Below are 22,209 nucleotides of genomic sequence, written 5' to 3' on the forward strand. Positions count from 1 at the left end.
CTTACATAAACATGTCAGATTTCTGGCTTTGTTCTCATTCAGTGTGTGCATCTCAGTCTTTCTGTTTCATTGCTTGTATAGTATTATTCTTGATGTTGTAACAGACTGGCAACAATTATGTGCAACTTTGCGCAGTAGCCTACCTTATAATATTTTCCTTCTGTTATTATATATTAATGGTATTATATATTAATAATAATCATAAAATTAATCTTTGTGAAAATTGCAAATTATCATCATGAGTACTAATTTGAATCATGAAGTCGAGACATCAGTAATTCTCAAAATGAACTCTCAATCCTATCTGGGAGTGGGTGCAGGACACTTTGAAAATACTTCTAATGTCCTAATAATAATAATTCTTTGCATTTATATAGTGCTTTTCTCACTGCTCAAAGCGATCAGCAATTGCAGGTTAAGGGCCTTGCTCAAGGGCCCAACAGAGCAGAGTCCCTATTGGCATTTATGGGATTCGAACCGGCAACCTTCCAATTGCCAGGGCAGATCTCTAGCCTCAGAGCCACTGAGCCTTTCTTGTGACTCAGTGTGACTGACTTATCCTAGTCAGAGTTTTAGTGCAATTCCGAGGAGTAATTCTGAGACAGTTGATAAATACAGGCCATAACAGACTTCATAGTGTACCTAATTGAATTAACTTTTTTCTAGGCATGATTCAAATTTAAACAAGAGGTTAAAAAATGCTTAGAGAAGATGGAGTGAAAACAATTATACAGTTAGAATATTTACCTCCAGGATTTGTAAAAGTGTGTAAAACTACATTTAAATGATCATTATACAAATTTTAACCTTATGTAATGCACCCAGTCTAAATAAAATGAAAGTCCTGCTTAAATTGATTTTACCTTTGACAAATACTGATTGTTTATATCAAACTGTAAAAGACACTTTCCAGCACCCCAATGATGACCTCTTAAAAGTTACTTTGATAGAAAGATTTTACATTAGCATATTCAATCATTACACAATTTACACAACTGACATGGAATCTTTAAGGCACTTCCATTTCTACTTTCAACATATACTATTGTGGTAGATGTTATATTTATTCTCACAAGCTTTTTTAAAACAACAACTAATTTTCTGAAACTAAGATCAATTCCTGTTTCTAATACATTTTGCCAAAGAATAGCAAAAAAACTGTTTCTTTAAATATTTATATTTTTCATAGAATGTGATTTATTTTTTCCCTCTCTTGTTTAACTTTCAGATTGATGATGTTTTACTTCTTTGTTCATTGTTTTCATCACAAAAATAATGTACATGAAGATACAAACTATAAGATTCATACCAATATAAAATAAATATATATTTTTAACAGTTCTTAAAACCAAAGTGAATGAATAGAGAAATGTCACAGATCTTCATATTTGGGCAAATCATCTTTAGACAACCTTCCTGATGTATATAATAAGCAGTATACCAACTAATACAGTTAATATTTCCTGAACACGGTGTTTTAAAAAGATGAACACAATAATGAGTTAATTGCCATATAAGAAAAGGGACAAATTGCCAAAGGTCACATGATGAAATGCTTAGTAAATCGAGTCATTCTGAACTGGACAAGTACACTGGATGAATTACTCTAAGAGGACATAAGACTGGCATGGACCTGAAAGCAATTGGACATATCAGTTTCATCAGACTAGAACAGCCATAGACATTCAACTTGATGACTTGCTTTTATGTTCAATCTGTCCTTTGGTAATGAGGTCAGGAATCTCAACGGCAAGCCATGGTCCAAGCTAGAGAGAATGAAACATTCAGATTAGTATAGATATATAAAAAAATCATATTAAATAATAATATACCTAAAAAGGCAATATGTTGTTCAGTTAGACAAAGTACATACCCACCTTTCAGCACTCCATGTGGTCAGCCTGCATATATTCTCTTATTGAAAAGTACTGTTAGGCTAAGAACATGATGGTGTTTGGTGAAATCTGTGTAAGATGTAGTTGGAAAATAATAATAAGAAGAAGTCCCTAAACCCATTATAAAATTAGACTGCAGACATTTTGAAGTTACTATGTAAATGAGATGCATCCAGAAATTCCAAAAGCAAAGGACATATTAAGAGTGTTTTGGTTAAAATGCTCCTTTAACATTTGTTTCATGTAAGGGTATTAGTATTGGCAGAATGGGGTGGTGATCTTCATTAAAGGGAGAAAAAGAAAATATCTTCCAGTTATTAAGAGACAGATTTTCATATGCCAAATGTGTTGGCTAACAGCTGAACTTTAGATCAAGGAAAACCAAAGTGGATTCCAATCCGGTATCCAATCTTTGTTCTTGGATAATAGAGTGTTCACTGGTGTTCTCAAAATCTGTAGATGGATTATGTGGATATGCAGAGGACTTATCACCATGGTATCATGTGAAAGGTTCCACAAGAGTTAAGTCAGGAGTCACTGCTAAATTCCATTCAAAACCTATTCACATACTTGACGTTAATTGTTAGTCCATTAAAAGTGGCAACAAAGACATGCCTCCTCTTCTGTGGATGATGGTTTTCTCGTACTGGATATCACGGCTTGGAAAATAAGTATCTGTTTTGGAAACCTGATGGTTGCATCTATGATGCTTAGGGGTGATAATGTCCACTTGTCCATTTCAAAGCCTGATCTGCTCATGTACTGAAGCGGGTTAAAGGTTAGTGTGAGGTCTAGGGTCTCTTCTGGAATACCAAACCTTAAACAGTACAACAGAAGTGTATTTATGTGCCCTAACTGGAATGTTTTAGGTCATTTTTTGTATTGCTTGAAAGTTGTTGTTATGGAGACTGACAAATGCAACTCATGATGCTGGCTTAAGTAGAAGGTCAGTGTTCACACAAAATGATTGACTGACTACTTAATCTACATTCCTATCTTGACCAGCTGTGGCTGCACAAGGAATATCTATCTGTTTGCAATGACAACTAGGTTAAGATTTTGGACATAACAGAGGAAATTTGCCCTTTAGTTGTCTGACTGTGCCTGGAAATATCCTATGAGAAGTAGAAAACTTTTCCTAGAAAAAATCTAATCTTGACTGGCTGACTTGGTGTGATACCAATGTGACCGTCATCTGGACAATCCAACACAGAAAGTGAAAGAAAAGAAACATGATGAAACATACAGAAAACACCAATATAATTTATACCATTAAATAACATGTAAGGATAAAGAAACTGATTTAATTTGCATTTATTATTTGTACACATTACCACTTTCATAAATGTAATTCCTAGTACAATATGATTCAGTATACCTACCCCAAGGGCCATCAAATGAGCTAATCCAAATTTTGGAACATTTCTTGCCCAGAGTGGTTTAAAATGATCAGTTAGACAAATTTTTCCTCCTCTGTAACAAAACAAATATTAAATTATGTAAGAACTACATTAATTAGTATCCTGATGACTTTGAAATAGTTTGAAAATTGGATTTATACATTGCCTATTAATTTCTGACCATAAAAATGTATCCCATATACAAACCAACATATTTTGGAAGGGACATCTAGTTTGCTTATCAGAAGACAGAAACTTTCATGTTGGACTAGTAACTTTGGTTGTATTACCAGTCTTAAAAGTGATTAAAATGTTTAATTATGACAACTTTCATAAGGAAAGTTTCAGAAGGAACTCCAGGTCCAGCTCAGGGTGGCAAAAGAGCAGTACAGGAGAAAGCTGGAGCAGAAGTTGCAGAATAACAGCATGAAAGAAGTGTTGGATGGGATGAAGATCATCACTGGCTGCAGTTCAAAGTGGGGTGCCACCATCGAGAGAGACATGGAGAGAGCAAACCAGATGAACAACTTCTTTAACAGGTTTGACCACCCTAACCTATTCTCACCTCGGAGTACTGCACCCTCCACCCATCCTTCTGCTGATACCAGCATATGAGAGAGTTTCCCCCAACCCCTAATTACAGCAGCCCAGGTAAGCAGAGAGCTGAGGAGACTTCGTGCCAGCAAAGCAGTGGGTCCAGATGGAGTATCGCCATGACTGTTGAAGGCCTGTGCGTTGGAGCTGGGGAGTCATCTACAGCACATCTTCAACCTGAGCCTGGAACAGGGGAGAGTCCCGAGGCTTTGGAAAACATCTTGTATCACGTCCTAGTGAGCTGAATGACTTCCAGCCTGTCGCTCTGATGTCACATGTGATGAAGACTATGGAGCAGCTGCTGCTTCACCACCTGCGGCCACAGGTCCGCCACGTCCTCGACCCTCTGCAGTTCACATACCAGGAGAAGTTGGGAGCGGAGGATGCCATTATCTATATGCTACACCGATCCCTCTCCCACTTGGACAGAGGCAGTGGTGCTGTAAGAATTGTGTTTCTGGACTTCTCTAGCGCCTTCAACACCATCCAACCTCTGCTCCTTAGGGACAAGCTGACCGAGATGGGAATAGATTCATACCTGGTGGCATGGATCGTGGACTGTTTTACAGACAGACCTCAGTATGTGCGTCTCGGGAACTGCAGGTCTGACATTGTGGTCAGCAACACAGGAGCGCTGCAGGGGACTGTACTTTCTCCGGTCCTGTTCAGCCTATATACATCGGACTTCCAATGCAACTCGGAGTCCTGCCACATGCAAAAAGTTCACTGATGACACTACTATCGTGGGCTTCATCAGGAGTGGGCAGGAGGAGGAGCATAGGAACCTATTCAAGGACTTTGTTAAATGGTGCGACTCAAACCACCTACAACTGAACACCAGCAAAACCAAGGAGATAGTGGTGGATTTTAGGAGGACCAGGCCCCTCATGGACCCCGTGATCATCAGAGGTGACTGTGTGCAGAGGGTGCAGACCTATAAATACCTGGGAGTGCAGATGGATGATAAATTGGACTGGACTGCCAATACTGATGCTCTGTGTAAGAGAGGACAGAGCTGACTATACTTCCTTATAAGGCTGGTGTCTTTCAACATCTGCAATAAGATACTGCAGATGTTCTGTCAGACGGTTGTGGCGAGCACCCTCCTCTATGCAGTGGTGTGCTGGGGAGGCAGCATAAGGAAGAGGGACGCCTCACGCCTGTACAAACTGGTGAGGAAGGCAGGCTCTATTGTAGGCACGGAGCTGGACAGTTTGACATCTGTGGCAGAGCAATGGGTGCTGAACAAGCTCCTGTCAATCATGGAGAATCCACTGAACAGTATCATCTCCAGACAGAGAAGCAGCTTCAGCGACAGACTGCTGTCACTGTCCTGCTCCACTGACAGACTGGAGATCGTTCCTCCCCCACACTATGTGACTCTTCAATTCTACTCTGGGGGGAAAACGTTAACATTATACAAAGTTACTGTCTGTTATACCTGCATTTTTATCACTCTTTAATTTAATACTGTTTTTTTATCGATATGCTGCTGCTGGAGTATGTGAATTTCCCCTTGGGATTAATAAAGTATCTATCAATTAACATTCTGTGAAAATTCCTGCACTATTTCAAGTATTAGTTTAGGATGTTTAAAGAATTCTACTTAGAACACTACTTCAGTCTGAAAGGTGACATAATCACTGTGTGCATGACTGAGGATAAAATGATTTACATTACCTAAGTAGGTGCAATGAGTCATGTGAGAGTAAAGCTTATGGTCTGGAATGTAGTTGTGCTTGATTTTCTTATTTTTAATTTGACATTGTATTTCTGAATATTCTTCTTCAACAGCTGTTTTTAACATCTCAACTTCTGAAACCAGCAACTTTTTCTTTTGTTGTTGTGGCTGCGGGTTTGCTTATAAGCCCTTAAGTGTTTCTCTTTTATGGATTTTTGCATTGTAACCATTTATTCTTAATCTTTGAGAATTGGAGGTTTGCAGACACATGTAGCCGAGTCACTGGTCTACTGTGAGAGATTCTGGAAGACTCGGTTTTTGTCTTCAAAGAGTAATAAGGATAAGGCATGTTAGAAGTAATTAGGCAAAAATAGGTTAGGAATGTTTAAAGATACTGTAGCTTTTACTCATGTGCGTAATTTTTAAGTCAGGATTTTGGAGCTTTTTTTTTTTAATACAATATCAATAATTCAGTTCATCCATTGCAGCAAACAATTAATGCTTCCATTACCTGCACATTCACTTCTAGCATTTCAACTGCATAGACCAAATCAAGGTTGCAGGGGGCAAAAGTCTATCAGGGTCCATGACAAGCAAATTGCTGGGGTGCATGGGAGGAAAACCGATGTGGACACAGAGAGAATGTGTTAACTTCACATGGACAATGGCAATATTATATTCACCCTAATTGTTTCTTTTTTATGATAATTCAGCTTTAACTATCTTTAGCTTTCAATTGAGAATATGAGGCACAGTCTTCATGTAGATGCATGTAGCTTTTACAATAAATGCTGACCGAAAGAGTCCAGTTTAAGACTAATAATGATAAACGTACAGGAAGCTGAGCAGTAAATAAACTTTTTGTTCAATTAGTTAGTTACATCAAAGGTCATGGGGGCAAACAACTAGTTGGTTCAAATGAGGAACAACCTTGTATGGTGCACCAGTCCATCGCTGGACATAATTATGCACACGCCCACATTGACTCTTCCTACTGCAATTTTAAGACCATTTACCTTAACATGGATGATTTCTGGGTTATAATGAAGACTGAGCTACAACCACAAACCTCATCTTCTGTGCTATTAGCCTTTACATCTATTCTGTTCTATTGTTTAATACTGATTACACTGTAGCTGTATCTCCTAGTATGACTGAAGTAGCAGCGTCATGAACAGATGACTATAAAAACCTTCTTATCCTTAGGGACAGCCATTTTGAAAATCGCAGCCTATACTTAACTTAAATACAGCATTTCACATTTATACAAATTAATGTATAAGATAAACTGTGCAAACTGAACAACACAACAATAATTCCAGTATTTAAAATGAAGACTTAGAGCTCATCAATCAGTTGCTTTTTATTATATAGTTGATCAAGAAATGGAAGAATACAAGTTACTACACTAAAAATTTACAAAATAACTTTCACTTTTACCCTTTTTCTTTGGATTTTTAATGTAAATTATATGTATTCTCATTGGAAAATTACAATAAACATTGGCCAAATATTATAAACAAAAATTGTTCAAAGTATTTTTCAAGATGACAGTTTTATTTAAATATTTTATATTTTTTTAGTATTGCCATAGGGCAACCAAAACAACAAAATATAGTGCCGTAAAAACAAATATTTGACCCTTCCTGATTTCCTTTAATTTTGCTTATTCGTAATACTTAATTGCTTCTGATCTCCAAACAAATTTAGTATAATACAAAAGACAACTTGAGTATATATAATACACAATTTTTAAATGATCATTTGATTTAGGGAAAGAAAAAAAAAATTAACCAACATCTATATAACCCATATAACAAAGTAACTATCTCCTTAGTCACTCAATCAACCAATGAACCAAATTTAAACAACAGGTTAAATTAGACTAAACACACCGATTCTTGATTGCTGCCAACTGTACTAAAATACTTAAATAGAATATTTCCAGCAGAAGTTCGTTAAAAGGTCTAAATGAGCAACGCTAGATGCCTTAATCAAAAGAAATTCCACAAGATCTCAGTAATAAATCAATCAGGTGGGAAAGGACTGCAAAACAATCTATAAAACCCTGAGACTACAGCGAACCACCGTGAGAACCATTGTTTACAAATGGAGAAAACTTGGAACAGTGATAAATCTGCCCAGGAGCAGCCAGCCTTGCAAAATTACTCCAAGAGCGCATTGAAAACTCATCCAGGAAGTCACAAAAAAACCCAGATGAACATCTATGGAACTGCGCTCCTCTCTCAACTGAATTAATGTCATCGTTCATAATTCCATCATTAGAAACATACTGGGCAAAAATGGTATCCATGGTAGAGCTGCAAGATGAAAATCACTGTTAAACAAGAGGAACATAAAGACTTGTCTAATATTTGCCAAAAAACATTTTAATTTCCCCCCAAAACATTTAGGATGAGGTTTTGTAGACAGAAGAAATTGGATCTTTTTGGAAGACATGGGTCCTATTACATCTGGTGTAATGCTTACACAGCTTTCCACAAAAAGAACAGCATATACACAATCAAACATGGTGGTAGTAAAATGGTATGGGGATGTTTTTTCTGGTTCTGGGTCTGGGTGAGTTGCCATACTTGTGGGAAGCATGAATTCAGCTCTCCACCAGAAAGTACTGAAAGAAAAAGTCTGGTCATCAGTCTGTGATCTGTAGCCCAAGCACAATTGGTATATGCAGCAGGACAATGATCTGAAGCACAAGAGTAAGTCTACTTCCTGAAATTGCAGGAATATATATATATATATATATAATGTATATGCAGCTGAATTAAAAGAATTCTGTGGAGAAGAGTGGGCGAGAATTTCTCCACAGGGATTGCCAAGGACTGATCCCCTGTTATTGGAAGCATGCAATTGAAGTTGTTGCTGCTATAGAAGGCACAAACAAGTATTAAATTTCAGGGGACAAATACTTTTTCACATGGGTGGAATATGTGTTGGTGAACTTTTTTCCTTCAATAAATCAAACAATTATTTAAAAAATTATGTATTGTGTTGGGCGGCACGGTGGCGCAGTGGGTAGCGCTGCTGCCTCGCAGTTGGGAGATCTGGGGACCTGGGTTTGATTCCCAGGTCCTCCCTGCGTGGAGTTTGCATGTTCTCCCCGTGTCTGCGTGGGTTTCCTCCGGGCGCTCTGGTTTCCTCCCACAGTCCAAAGACATGCAGGTTAGGTGGATTGGTGATTCTAAATTGGCCCTAGTGTGTGCTTGGTGTGTGGGTGTGTTTGTGTGTGTCCTGCGGTGGGTTGGCACCCTGCCCAGGATTGTTTCCTGCCTTGTGCCCTGTGTTGGCTGGGATTGGCTCCAGCACACCCCCGTGACCCTGTGTTTGGATTCAGCGGGTTGGAAAATGGATGGATGGATGCATTGTGTTGACTAGGGTTGTCTTTTGTACTATACTAAATTTTTTGGAGATCAGAAACAATTAAGTGTTATGAGTAAGCAATATGATGGAGGAAATTAGGTAGGGAGCAAATACTTTTTCACAGCACTATGCATATATGCAACCCAGGATCTTTATGGTAAATCAGATTTATAAACTAACCTGTACATTTTGGCAGTCTTACCATCCAATTCAGGGATTGCAATTTCTGGTGCCGTGGCAGGATATGTAACTGGTATCTTTAAAATGAAAGAAAAGTTATTTATATAAGAAACTTTGATTACCATGGATGTTTTGGCCCTGTCAGTCACTATCTATGCACTTGCTAATTTCATCAATTCAGTTCAAATGGTAATTTTATGTTTTTTACATATTAATTGCTTTGATTTAAGATCTATCACGGGAAGCACCTACAAACCTGAAGTAAATATTTAGCACAAAGTGAAAACAATATCGCAAAATACATTCAGATAAAACAAAGTAAATTAAAATAATCTGAATGAACCTAGTTCACTACTGTGTACATACCGGTACTATTTAGTGTATATTAGTAAAATGAAATTCTTCTGTAATATCAATACAGTATCAGGTAAAATCCACTAACCAGTAAAATGGTATTTTGAAGTTTAAGTAACAGGAAGCACTTAACAAGTTTTAACTATTTCAAGACAAGGCAATTTATGTTAGTACAGTATATGAAAAAAATATGCAAGTCATTAAGGTAGGGATTTAATCTATTATAATATGGTAACCACTAGCAGAATTATATTAACTTAAGTAAAACTAATCTTTAAACAAAGACTTTTAAGTTCAATCATTGCTTCTGACCAGTTGTGTGACCTTGAACCAGACTTTTCACAAAAATAGGTTGAAAGTTACTGTTTGGGACAAATAAAGTACCATCTATCTAAAAAAAAAAATCATATAGCTGTGATTCTATAAAGTACCTTGGGGTGGTAATTGTTAAATGGAACCTCATTAAATATAGGTTTTTGGGGGGGGGGGGGTAGTGAATTTGATTTGTATACTTTTTCTTTCTGTGTGATAAACAAAACATGTGATGTGATAAACAAAACATGAAAAGTTACTGTTAAATTTGGCATGTTACTTTAACAGCTAGGTTTTTGCAGGATTATCCAATTTCTTTCAGAAATCAAATGTATACAACCTTAATGCACATTAAACATGCACGTCTAATCCTGATATATAATTTGATAGTATCCGTATGTATGGTGTTCGCATCAATACCCCATATGTATGACGATGTATGCTGTTCGCGTCAATATCCCGTATGTATGACTATGTATGGTGTTCGCGTCAATACCTCGACTCAATACAAGTTAGAAGCATGAGTAATGACAGCTGGGTGTTAACAATGGTCATTGTTTAAATTTTAGCCGATTTCAGATCTAAAATGAGTGACGATTGCAATGCAGCCACAACAGCAACGGCCGCAGAAAGAATGCATAGGAAATGAAGTCACATAACTAACAAGGAACATAGACTTGCTAATGTGATCAGACGTACACAACGTGCACAACAAACGGAAAAGCAGCACGAGGCTACAAATGCTACTAACGCTGAAAGAAATCATGCAAATCGGACACAAAGGATTTTACCCACAAATCAGTGCCATGATAACAAAATCATTTCAGGGACTTAAAAAAACAAATAATTCTTTGCAGAGAAGGTATTGCTTTCACAAACGCAGAATTTGTAGCCCGATTCAATCGGGCTCCCAGTCGCTTGTTACTTCATAAGATGATACATTATGCAAGTTCATTATTTTACAGTGTACAGTATATTGACCTAATTTATGAGAATCACCCAGCAAAATTTATAATATAATTTATAAACCCGCAATAATACTATATGAATAGCAAACATTTGGTAACTGCAACTAAGAAATTAAGACAAATCAAACACAAACCTCAATTTTTTAATCAATTATTTTGAAACATTTTAAGCAATATTTTATACTTATACTTTTATACATTATATTTATAATTTTGCCATTCTGCAGTATTTTAAGTATTATGGCTACTTTTCTGTGCTATGTAAGGTTACCAGCATCAGTTTCTTTGCATTTTTATATATAATTGATACAACTGATTTACATTTTGAAATAAAAAAACCTCATAGGGTAAATAAACGGGATCTGCTACATATACTCACATCAAATTCAACATCAAATTCGTATTTCAGCAATTCATGAATATGCCAACACTTCCCAAACCATCTGCAACCAAAGGATGGAAAGAAGTCAATAAAAAATGCAGACTGGAAACCACCTTGTCATCATCCTTTTATGATATAAACAAGTGACATTGCAAAATTAACAAAAATATAAAGCAATGTCCCTTCAGTCAATATGTACATAGAAAAATCACCAAATCTGCTTGGCAGTCCCACTCATCATTATCTTTAAAAAGATTAACTATTGAAAGCTACAGTAGCAGCCCCCTGCAAAGACGGCATAGTTTTTGTGGTAATTAGTATATATAAAAGCTTAACACTAGAATTACCAGAGCCTACGAAAAAACTCGTAGATCCGGCCCACCTTAAATCCGTTCACACCTCTCCCTCAGCGTCTTTTGTCCTATAAATGTGCCGATTAAGACAAACAGCATGCAGCCTGCTATTCCATCCCCCACTGCCGCAGAATGTGCACAAAGTTCTCCCAGCTCATGCCTTGATTGATTATCTGGGAGTGAAGTGCTGAAGTTTTAGAGTAGAAATAATAGATTGTTATTTGGAACACATGCATTTCATCTGTGTTCCGTTTCTGCAATAATCTGTGTAAACACATTGTTAAAACAGAAACGTTTTTCATATTTTAGTAGTAAATGACAAAATGTTGGCATAAACTATATAATGTGTGAAGCCTGAAGTCCAAAGATTAAATAAACACTTTCACAAAAGGTTCAAGGATGATACAACAGCTTCTGTGGTGTAGCGGTAAGATTTGCTGACTTGTAATCAAGAGTCTCCGGTTCGATCCCAACTGCCTCCTATATTTGCCGTTTTCAGTAGTGAGCTGCTGTTATTGTTAATATTATACAGTACACACATACATTTGGTTTGCGTCTGTAACAGACGGTGTACATTTATAGGACTTGTAAAAGTTACCGTTTTTTTTTCACTTTTATTCTCTCCGTCACGATCACGATACATACTACCGCCCTAGGGATCTGACGCTGTTAGATTTTATTTGAAACTGGGAGTAACTGTAGATGCGAGTGGTGTTTTGAGGCAATGGAACTGGACATTCTCTAATCTGGAGGGATAAAAGCTGACACACAAACGCTGGTGAATCTGCCTTCTTCATACCTCACCGTCACTTGATTTTTTTTTTTATTCAGTTTTATTGAGTGTTCCTGCTCACGCTGAATTAGTTATGTGCCTTATGGTCTATGATGTCAAAACAAAAAAAAAAAAAAACAGAGACATAGTTATAAATGATATTTGGAATTATTTATTTTATGACCTCTATAGTACATTTCAGAAAACATTGTGGCACGGATGCAACATTATTCATATTATTTCGCATAACACTGCATGTTTTTTTCCCCCGATCTTGCCAGTCCCCGCATGTTGCTGTTTCTTTTGTACTTCATGACATGCAGAGGCAACAATAGTATAGAGAGGTCAGTTCAGCGCTATGTGCAATCATCACATTCAAATGTTAACAGTTCACACACACACACAAGGACCGTCCTTCCTACATTTACGACATGTGTACCTGTTGCAATAAATAATTTCTACAGGGTAGTAAATGAATTTACTTTCAGATGCATGTAGAGACATTTTTTGATACATTTACATAAAATGCAAAAAGCTACAATCATCATAATGTCTGTCTGTCCACATGAAAATAACAGGTCTCTCCTTTGACCGAATTTTTTTGAAATTTGGTACACTTTTTTTTTTTTTTTTTAAAGAAATTTGTCAGGAAAGTTAATTTATATGGGAGTATCTATAATACAGCACACACCTGTGGAATGTATCGTCAGTGTCACTTCCAAGATATCAGAGCCCAGAGATGTAATATTATGAATGAAAAATGTAAAGATGTAATAATGATTCGATACAATTACAGTGAAAAGAAAGAGCATCAATCTATTCTTAAGTTATTCATTATTGTGTTTTAAGGTTTATGGTATCAAGCATTACAGTATATTAATATAACAGCAAGGCAACACACTGTTCCTGTGCTTTATGCTGTACTGTAGCTTACATTTATAGTAGTAAAACTATCCTCCTCCACTGTTTATGCAATTCTTTACCAGTAGAAAGACTATTGTCAAATTAAAATATCTACCGGTTACCATTACAACACTCACTCTTTGTTGAACCGAACTTCAAATTCTCAAAAAAGGATCACACAGAATTTCACTTAATTAAATTCAACTTCCTCAAATATCAATTCCATTCAACCTCTGATTTCTGTAGGATTTTTTTAAAATTCCAGTTCCTCAACTGAATTGGAAATGATGAATTTCATTCATGAACCAACCCAACTCTGCTTCTAAAATATTTCAAATTCACCAGTCTAACATTATTCTACAACATTAAGATGAAAAAACATTTATGATTAAGCAGCTATCCATGGTGAAGTGGGAATAATGTTTAATTTGTCAGGGTCAAAACAACCTTAAAATGATGTGAATGAGACACACACTGGATAGATTTCCAAATGTCAATGAGGGGCATTTATCTAAACAAAAATGTCAAACAAAATACTAGCTAGAATTCTGAATTAATACTCTGAAGTAAAATGACCATAAAGCCTTGGCCAATTTTCTTACCAGAATGAGAAAGCTTGATTCTTAAAAAAATTTTTTTGATTAAACTATCCTGAAAAACAAGGTAACTACACCTGTGGCAGGAAGACCAAAAATAATACAAACCAAAAGGTCTCAACAGAGAAATCTTCACTCTGCATGTGGTTAAAACAGAAAACAGCAGCTTGAATCAGTTTAATATATGTATTATATGTACCCCATTATTATATTCTTACAATTAGAATACTTACTTTGTTCCTTCCTTATTGGATTCTAGTCTGAACCAATCATTATCAGCCTTCTTGTTATTCTCCACATACTTCAAAAAACAAACAAAAAAAGAAAAAAGTCAATTATCAGGATGGAATTCGGATTCATGCAAGCATTGAACAGAAATGTTCAACAGGGAAACTTTGATCTTGTTATGTACAAGAGAATATAAAAAATGGATTAAAGAGTTTCCTGCACAGTGTAAAAAAATTAAGATTAATATATAATGGTAATACAACGACTTTAAAAAAAAAACAGCCAAAAAAACCAATTCTTGGGCTGAATGGCTCAGTAAGTGCTGATTTGGATCACAGTAATTTCAACCAGAATTGTACAATTTTGTTTGTACACCAGCATCTATTATTAAAAGAAAATTCTTAATAACAGCAGACAATTAAAACATACAGTGTATGATCAAATATCATGCAATGGCTCTAGGTCAGGGGTTTTTCAATCTTTTTTCTTCTCATAGCACCTGCACCTTTCGATGCATTTCATCAAATGTTTTTCAATTAATTATTTTAATGTTAGAATAGTACAGTGATTTGATAAAAATACATTACCCTAATATTTGTTTTAATGTACAATAAACATAGTTACATATGAATGAAAAAGATATACTGTATTACGGATTCATTTACCATTACAGTTTTCATCGGTTTACTTACTAATTCAGTCAGCACTTCATAAAACAGTTTATGACAGTGATGGTATAGACATCCAGTAATCCTCTGGTTTAAATAAAATTACGTTTATGCAGTTTTGCAACAGATGTTTCAGCGGAACGTTTTATTAGCTGTAGGACAATATGATTTAAACAATGTTTTAAATGACTCAGTACATTCAGTTCACTAAAGTTATCCTTTCAAAGAAATATTGAGCTCAGTAACTTTACCTACAGTAAACCAACTGAGCCACAAACCTCCTGTGAAAAGGTGGTGTATACGTAAAACAAAGTATGATGATCAAAGTTTTACTCTTGACTTAAGTCCTTACTTAATCAAAACTAATGAGAAATTTCACAAAAGGATGAGTTTAAAGCACATGCTATACCTGGTAGTTAGAGAAACAAATGCATGCAATATTAAAATGGAATCATGACTCGAAAGAAATATTCGTGATATCACAGGGCAATATATGTGACGTGTCTTTAGCTCCTCGAGATAATTACTAGTTGAATTTTTTACAGCAATTGAAAAAGAAGGTACGGAATCATCTCCTGTTCATCAACGATAACACAATACATACTATTACATTACAAACGTGATAATAATACAAGTTTTTAATTAACAGAACCCGTTTCCTTTCACTGTTCGACTCACTTTTAGTCAGCACTGCACGCGAAAACGATACATCGTTCACTAATACAGTTCCGAATAAAAGTGACAACAGGATGCTTAACCTTTATAAGAGCCAGGTATTCTTCCTTTAGGCGCTGAACCCATAACTCCCGGTCTCTTGGGCCAGCATTTGTTTTGAGAACTGGAATGTCTGAAACTGTCTTTCTCGTCGCTTCGTCTGCCATCTTTAGTAAGGAAAAATAAACCGGAAGTGCTTCAACAGGCGATATTTTCCAACCTAATAAGAGCACAGCTGCAGATCACTGCTGCTCAGTTTAAATCTTTTGAGCTAAGGTTGAGTCTCTTCTGTGTTTTCTCTCGCCTTTTTTATTTTACGGTAAATTATTAAAACGGCCTAGTTCCTTCGAAACAAGTTAATATCTAATTTAGACATGGCAAAACAAAATTTCTCCAGATCCATACCGCACATATAAGTTATAATTATAATAATTAAATCACTCTGAAAAATGTGTATACATTGGTTTACACGTTTATTACGAGATTTTCGGTTTCCGGAACTGTATACCAAAAGCCCATTGATCACACAGAAAGATTTAACCGTTGCGCACTCAGGGGAGTGAAGTCTGGATACACTCAGGTTAGTACAGTTCCGGCTACTAGCACCCTCAAATAATAATAATAATAATAATAATAATAATACTGCTTCCTGCGTTTTTCTGCGTTTCACATCATACAAATATAAAAAGAGGTTCTGCATGTTTGACATTAGTCCTCCGAAGTTTGAGACGGACAAAGATAAAAAAACATGGATGTTTAACACGTAAGTACCGTATAGTACTTACTATATGACGTTACCGTTAGTTAACGTAAATGACTTAAGAGCGTTATTCCGCTAATAAAACATCAATTGGAAGTGACGGGTCCGTTGCGAATAAATACTTTTACCTAATGCAAAATAAGGCTCTTCAAATTGTAATAACTGTATTTATAATTTTCAGTGAGATCTAACCATTTGCTTTTTGTTTGGTATTTCTGCACATAAAAGTTAATGTTTACAGTATTTTTTTCATGCTGTGGCATAGTACTACTGAAAAAGTAATATGACACACTTAGTGTAAATCATGTAGGGATATTACAAAAAAAACCAAGACATCAATTAAGATACATTTGAAATGTTTTACCCCATCCGTTTAAATCCACTGACAGGCTCAATCTCCTTACCAAACTAAATTGGAATAAGCACTTCGGAAAATGGATAGTTTACGTGAATGGATGAATAAATCAGCAGATTTTGGTGTCCTTCTTAGTGGAATACGGCTGCTCAAAATAGAATGTGTGCGTTCCATGTTTGTGTATTGCTTTTCATCTCATTTATTGTTCAGGTACTGCAGCCGAAAGACCAAACAGCTGGAATGTTCAAAGACCAGTTAACTGATTAAGAAGAATGCTATTAGAAGTGCATTTTAATACACACGGTATGTGTGTTTATTAAGTGAAACATAATAAATACCTGCGTACTCAAACCCTCTGCAGTTCAGGCTCACAGTGGGGCTGCAACCTTGCAGGACAATCACTCGCCCTGGACAGATTCTTAGTCATCACAGTTATATACATAACAACATAGGACCATCAAATTCAGTTCAGTTCATTTTGGCGTAATGTTCTTCATTGAGTGCAAGCACACATCACTGTGACAAATTCTTAGGTAAAATGCAAGTATAGATTTTATAATTTACTAAGAACAGAATTAGTAGGCCTACACACAGGAAGGTGCAGATTTATTAAAACACACAGAAAATAAAGTAGAAACCGATTAACATTAATGGAAACTAAATACAGTTGTGCTCATAAGTTTACATACCCTAGCATAATTTGTGAAATATTGGCCATTGTTGGGAAAATATAAGTAATCGTGCAGAAAGCTTTCCTTTTAATTTGGGAGTGTGCTCAGGCGAGGCAGTTTATTATCATATATAGTTGTGTGTGCCCTTTTAAATCATAGTGATAACTGAAATCACCCAAATGGCTTGATCAAAAGTTTGCATACCCTTTAATGTTGGTACTGATAATATACATATAAGTTGACACGCACAGGTTCAAACTTAGGGTAATTAAGGGTGCGTGTTCACACCTGTAACTTCTTTGATTGTGAGCATTGTCTGTGTATAAACAGTAAATTTATAGAGCTGTACTGGTTTTGCTGGATACTGAACCATGAGGAAAGCAAAGGAACTGTGAAAGAACCTGCGAGAAAAGTTGTTGAATTGTATAAATCAGGAAAAGGAAATAAAAAGGTATCCAGAGATCTGAAAATGCCTGTCCGCAGTATTCAAACTCTGCTGAAAAATTGAAAGGATTTCAGCCACAAGTACCAGGGTCATTTTGCTGAGATGACAAGAAAAACCCAAAACCCCTTCACCAGAGGTACAGGCTTCTCGGCAAACAAGTGGTGTTGCTGTTCCAAGATACACAATAAGAAGGTACTTAAACTAAAATGAGCTGTACAGTCGAGTTGCAAGAAAAGCGCCTTTACTGTGCCGAAGCCACAAAACAGCCTACTTACAAAATGCCAAACAGCATCTAGATAATCCTCAAAACATCTGGAACAAAGTCCTTTGGAATGATGAGACCAAAATTGAACTTTATAGTCTCAGCCATTAATTCAAGGTCCATGACAAAAAGTACACCATCCCTACTGTGAAGCATGGAGGTGAATCTCTGATGTTCTGGGGGTGTGTGAGCCACAGCTGCATAGGTAACTTAGTGAAAATTGATGGCAAGGTGAATGCACCATGTTATAGGAAAATATTGAAGGACAACTTGCATTCATCAATACGGAAGCTGCACATGGGTTGCACTTGGATCTTCCAACATGGCAATGAACTAAAACACAAGGCTAAGTTGACCCTTCCGTGGCTAAAGCAGAAAAAATGAAGGTGCTGGAGTGGCCATCACAGTCTCCTGACCTCAATATCATTGAGCCACTTTGGGGAGATCTCAAACGTGCAGTTCATTCAACATAACCCCAAGAATTTATGGGACCTGGAGACTTTTGGTCAAGAAGAATAGGCAGCTGTACCACCTGTGAAAATCAAAGGCCTCATCCACAACTATCACCAAAGACTATGCCATGATTGATGCTAAAGGGGGCAATACACAGTATTAAAAACTAAGTATATGCAAACTTTTGAACAGGGGCCATCTCATTATTTTCCTTATTACTATGTTCTGTTTAATGGTTGTGTTATTCTGTGATGCATTATAGTTTAACTTGGGTTCGATTAAAAGTAAATGAAATGTGTTTTGCCTGATCAGTCATCTTTTCTTTAAAGTATGGTACACATCTTACACAATCTGCCAGGGTATGTAAACTTACGTGCACAACTAAATATCTATTCATTAATTAATTGTTGAACTATGGCCAGTTGACAACGAAGGAGAAGAAAAAACCTCCAGTCAGTAGCATGCCTGGAGAAAACAAACCTCTTGGGGGATCCATTGTCAGTTGTAAGAGAGACAATCAGAAACAAAGTCAGATGTAGTCCTGGAGATATAGGTCAACAAGCTACCACCACCTCCTGGGCATTCGATAGTAGTGTCTGTGCTGGGCCATCCATTCTGATGACAGAGCCTTTCCATTCAGTGATTCTAATGCTCCCAGTATCAGAAATGACTTTTAAATGGGCAGTAGAACATCTTGGCTGTAGAGCAGTGGCACCATGTGTCACATAAAGACTTGAAGAACAGAAAACAGAATAGAGGAGGGTTAGTAATGCTTTATAAATATTGTATTACTCATATTTTGGTACAAATGACTAACAAACAGATGCAGTATACACAGCTAATCAGTAGCTGTAAATAGGATATGCTGCACTACAGTAGTGAGTCTTCAGCCTGGATTTAAAAGATGAGACAGAACTTAAAGTACACCTCTTTGGGGTTGAGGGAAAAAAAACCATGCAGATATGGAGAGGACATGCAACCTCCACACAGACAATGACCAGTTCTAGGATTTAAACATAGGCCATAATTTTATGAAGCAACAGTTCTGACCACTATGCTACTGTACTGCTCTATGTATGAATTATGTGGATTTTATGTGCATTCTTTTACTGAGTTTAAGCAGATATAGTAAAAGATGTCTATTTAGTTACTGTGTTTTTATGTAAATTATTTGTTATTGTACTACATTTACAGTGGCCATTTTATTTGGTACACCTCTCTTACAAGAACTTGTTTCTGTTTCTTTTCGTATAGCCTGAATTCAACAGCACATGGATCCAATGGAAACTGTATTACAGTAATCCTGTCCTTTGTTAACTCAAATATGTCTCATACTTGTTATAAGTTAGCAGGGAGTAGATTTCTACATGTAAAAATATAAGGATTTTGACAAACAAGAAGAGACCATTCACTATATCAAGCTTGTCTGATAGTCTAATAATAAAATTGTACAAATATTTTTATTAGATCCTTATAACTTGTCAACATTTCCATTTTAAACATATGACCAAATAGTTCACTTTACAATTCCAATCCCATTACCCTTTATAAGAAGAAGTACTTTCTAGCTTCCGTCTTGAATGCACTGTATTTTCCACCGTTTTCCATGAGTATGTGTTTTTTTTTAACCTGAAAGAGTTCTGAAGGATTACATGTTTGTACAATAAGCTAAGCATCTTTTTCCACCTTATCCAGTTTTGTTGGATTGAGATCTCTATAATTAGAATTACTCTGCATGTAGCTGAATTTACTCTTGTGTGAAATGATCCTTTAGAGGATTTTCCTCTGGTGGTGTTGAACTTTATTTTGATCAGAAAGACAATGGCATAAACATCTAAAATGACATGATTAATATTTTTTTCCATTTAGATATTGGCACTACTCTTTTCAGAGAACCACATGTATGCAGTGAAACACATCATTTCACTGCCAGCCTGCTTTGACATCTACCAGGATAGTTGCACAGACTTAGGCAATTTTTTGCTATATCCTGGTCTTGTCATCGGGGTAAATATACATGATGTGGGATTTATTAGAGCTGGCTTTGTTTGTTTAGTCCTCTAATGTCTAGTGTTTGTGGTGCTTTGAATGCTGCAATCGCACATTATTCTTTTCCACTGTAAGGAGAGGAACTTTGTTGGATTGTCAGCTTCCATGCTTTACTTGTGACAAGATAAAATGAGTTGTCCCTTTTGGTGCCCCTCTTTTCTTCCAGATGTTAGCTGATTGACTGTGGCCCCACATTTGCACTAGTGCTGCCTATTCCTGTCACCTTTAATCAGAACCCTGTTTCTAACTATAACATATCCACCACGTGTATGTTACTTGGTTTGCGACCAGTTCTTGTTAAATATGGGATAGTGTTCTGCATGAAAACCCAGCAAGTCACCTGGTGTAGATGCACTTGTGGCAGCATACCTGATATCCACTATGGTGTTAATTAAAAAGCCATTAACATTTTTAGTTTTATTCTACCTTTGAATCACGAATATACACATAGACAGCGTCTACGTATTGGTACCTACTTGTTTGATTTTGCTGGCATTGTTATCCAGTTAAATATTGTCTTGTTATTTTCTGACCTGCGTAATCCAGACCAGTGGTGCTGTTTGTGGGTGGGTGCTGTTTGGAGCCTATCCCAACTAGCATAGGGCACAAGGCAAGAGCAAACCCCGGGCAGTGTTCCAGTCCATTATAGTGAAAACAACATAAACACCCACCTATACCGAACACACACTAGGGCCAATTTAGCGTCATTAATTCACCTAACTTGCATGTCCTTAGACAGTGGTAGGAAACCAGTGAAGACATGAGGAGAACATGCAAATTCCATGCAGGGAGGACCAGGGATGTGGACTCAGTCCTCCTTACTGTGAGGCAGCATCACTACCACTGCACCACTGTGCTAGTCTTTTAATTATGTGGAGGGTTTATACAGTGACTGCACACTCTGTATTTCTGTTTTTTGGAAGCAAATCAGAATATTTAGGGATCATTCATTTTTAATTAAGTAAATTGCCTTTGCATTGCCATCTTTGTCTTTAATCAATCCTGCCATGTGAATTATATCTACTGTGTCTTCTAGTGCTCAAAAATTTATTGTATATTAAAAAATCTCCTTGAGTTATAGGCACTTTTCTTCACCATAAATGGCACAAAAGTATAAACTGAATTGTTGTCTTACGAGCTATAACTTTTTTCTTATGAAAGCTACATGGGTCAGTTATAGTTCATTGGAGAGCTCAACGAACTATACTGCTTTTTAACTACTTTTCCTCATCATAAAAAACAATGAATGGCTTGGAGTAATAGTTTCATTTTTTTATACAGAAATAATAATAATAATTCATTACATTTATATAGCGCTTTTCTCAGTACTCAAAGTGCTATCCACACATACATATGGGTACTACCTGTATATAAAAACAACGTAAAACTTGGTCCTTTTAATTAAATAACAACCCCAATATTTTTTAAGTGCAATTTTTGTGCCTAAAAAAGGCATGTAGTGAAAGAGACATTTTTTTTACTTGATTGGTAAGAAGGTACATTTTACCTGCTTTTAAACAAGAATGAAATTGTGTTCTTATTCAGAGAGGTTTAGTAGCTACCAGGCTCTGAACTTATGGAATAATTCCCGTGAAAGAACACACCACTCTCATCCAATACCTGATGGATAGCCTTTCAGTAAAACAGAGGAAACCTATTTTAGCTGCATGGAGCTGCAGTCTTACTGTCATTTTCTACCCATAGCTCATAACCAAAATTGAGGAACTGAATATAGAGTGATAAATCCAACTTAATACTTAGATCACATATCTCTACTTCTACGTGGTACCCTGCATACACTTCTGCTGCCACTCTACCAGACAGTTGGTCAAC

The 22,209-nt window shown here is 36.4% G+C and overlaps 2 protein-coding genes across 4 annotated transcripts in view; one reads left to right on the forward strand and one right to left on the reverse strand.

Annotated features, from left to right (window-relative positions):
- Window positions 1–1,209: 1,209 nt before the first annotated feature.
- ufc1 (ubiquitin-fold modifier conjugating enzyme 1) lies at window positions 1,210–15,583 on the reverse strand. Its single transcript, XM_028810247.2, has 6 exons — window positions 15,426–15,583; window positions 14,005–14,072; window positions 11,145–11,208; window positions 9,132–9,208; window positions 3,278–3,368; window positions 1,210–1,766 (listed from the first exon to the last, which is right to left on the reverse strand). The coding sequence occupies exons 1-6, from the start codon at window positions 15,546–15,548 to the stop codon at window positions 1,686–1,688; spliced, it is 504 nt and encodes a 167-aa protein (XP_028666080.1). The 5' UTR covers window positions 15,549–15,583; the 3' UTR covers window positions 1,210–1,685.
- Window positions 15,584–15,910: 327 nt separating this feature from the next.
- si:dkey-71l1.1 (uncharacterized protein LOC569883 homolog) overlaps window positions 15,911–22,209 on the forward strand; it is a 43,661-nt gene continuing 37,362 nt past the window's right edge. For 2 of the 3 annotated variants that reach the window (XM_028810250.2, XM_051932189.1), the window contains exon 1: window positions 15,992–16,144. The gene's annotated coding sequence lies outside the window, so the exon portion shown is untranslated. Of the gene's footprint in view, window positions 15,962–15,991; window positions 16,145–22,209 lie in introns of those variants that run through there. The other variant, XM_028810248.2, reaches the window with a different exon arrangement.

Source organism: Erpetoichthys calabaricus, chromosome 9, assembly GCF_900747795.2.
Source record: "Erpetoichthys calabaricus chromosome 9, fErpCal1.3, whole genome shotgun sequence".
NCBI lineage: Eukaryota > Metazoa > Chordata > Cladistia > Polypteriformes > Polypteridae > Erpetoichthys > Erpetoichthys calabaricus.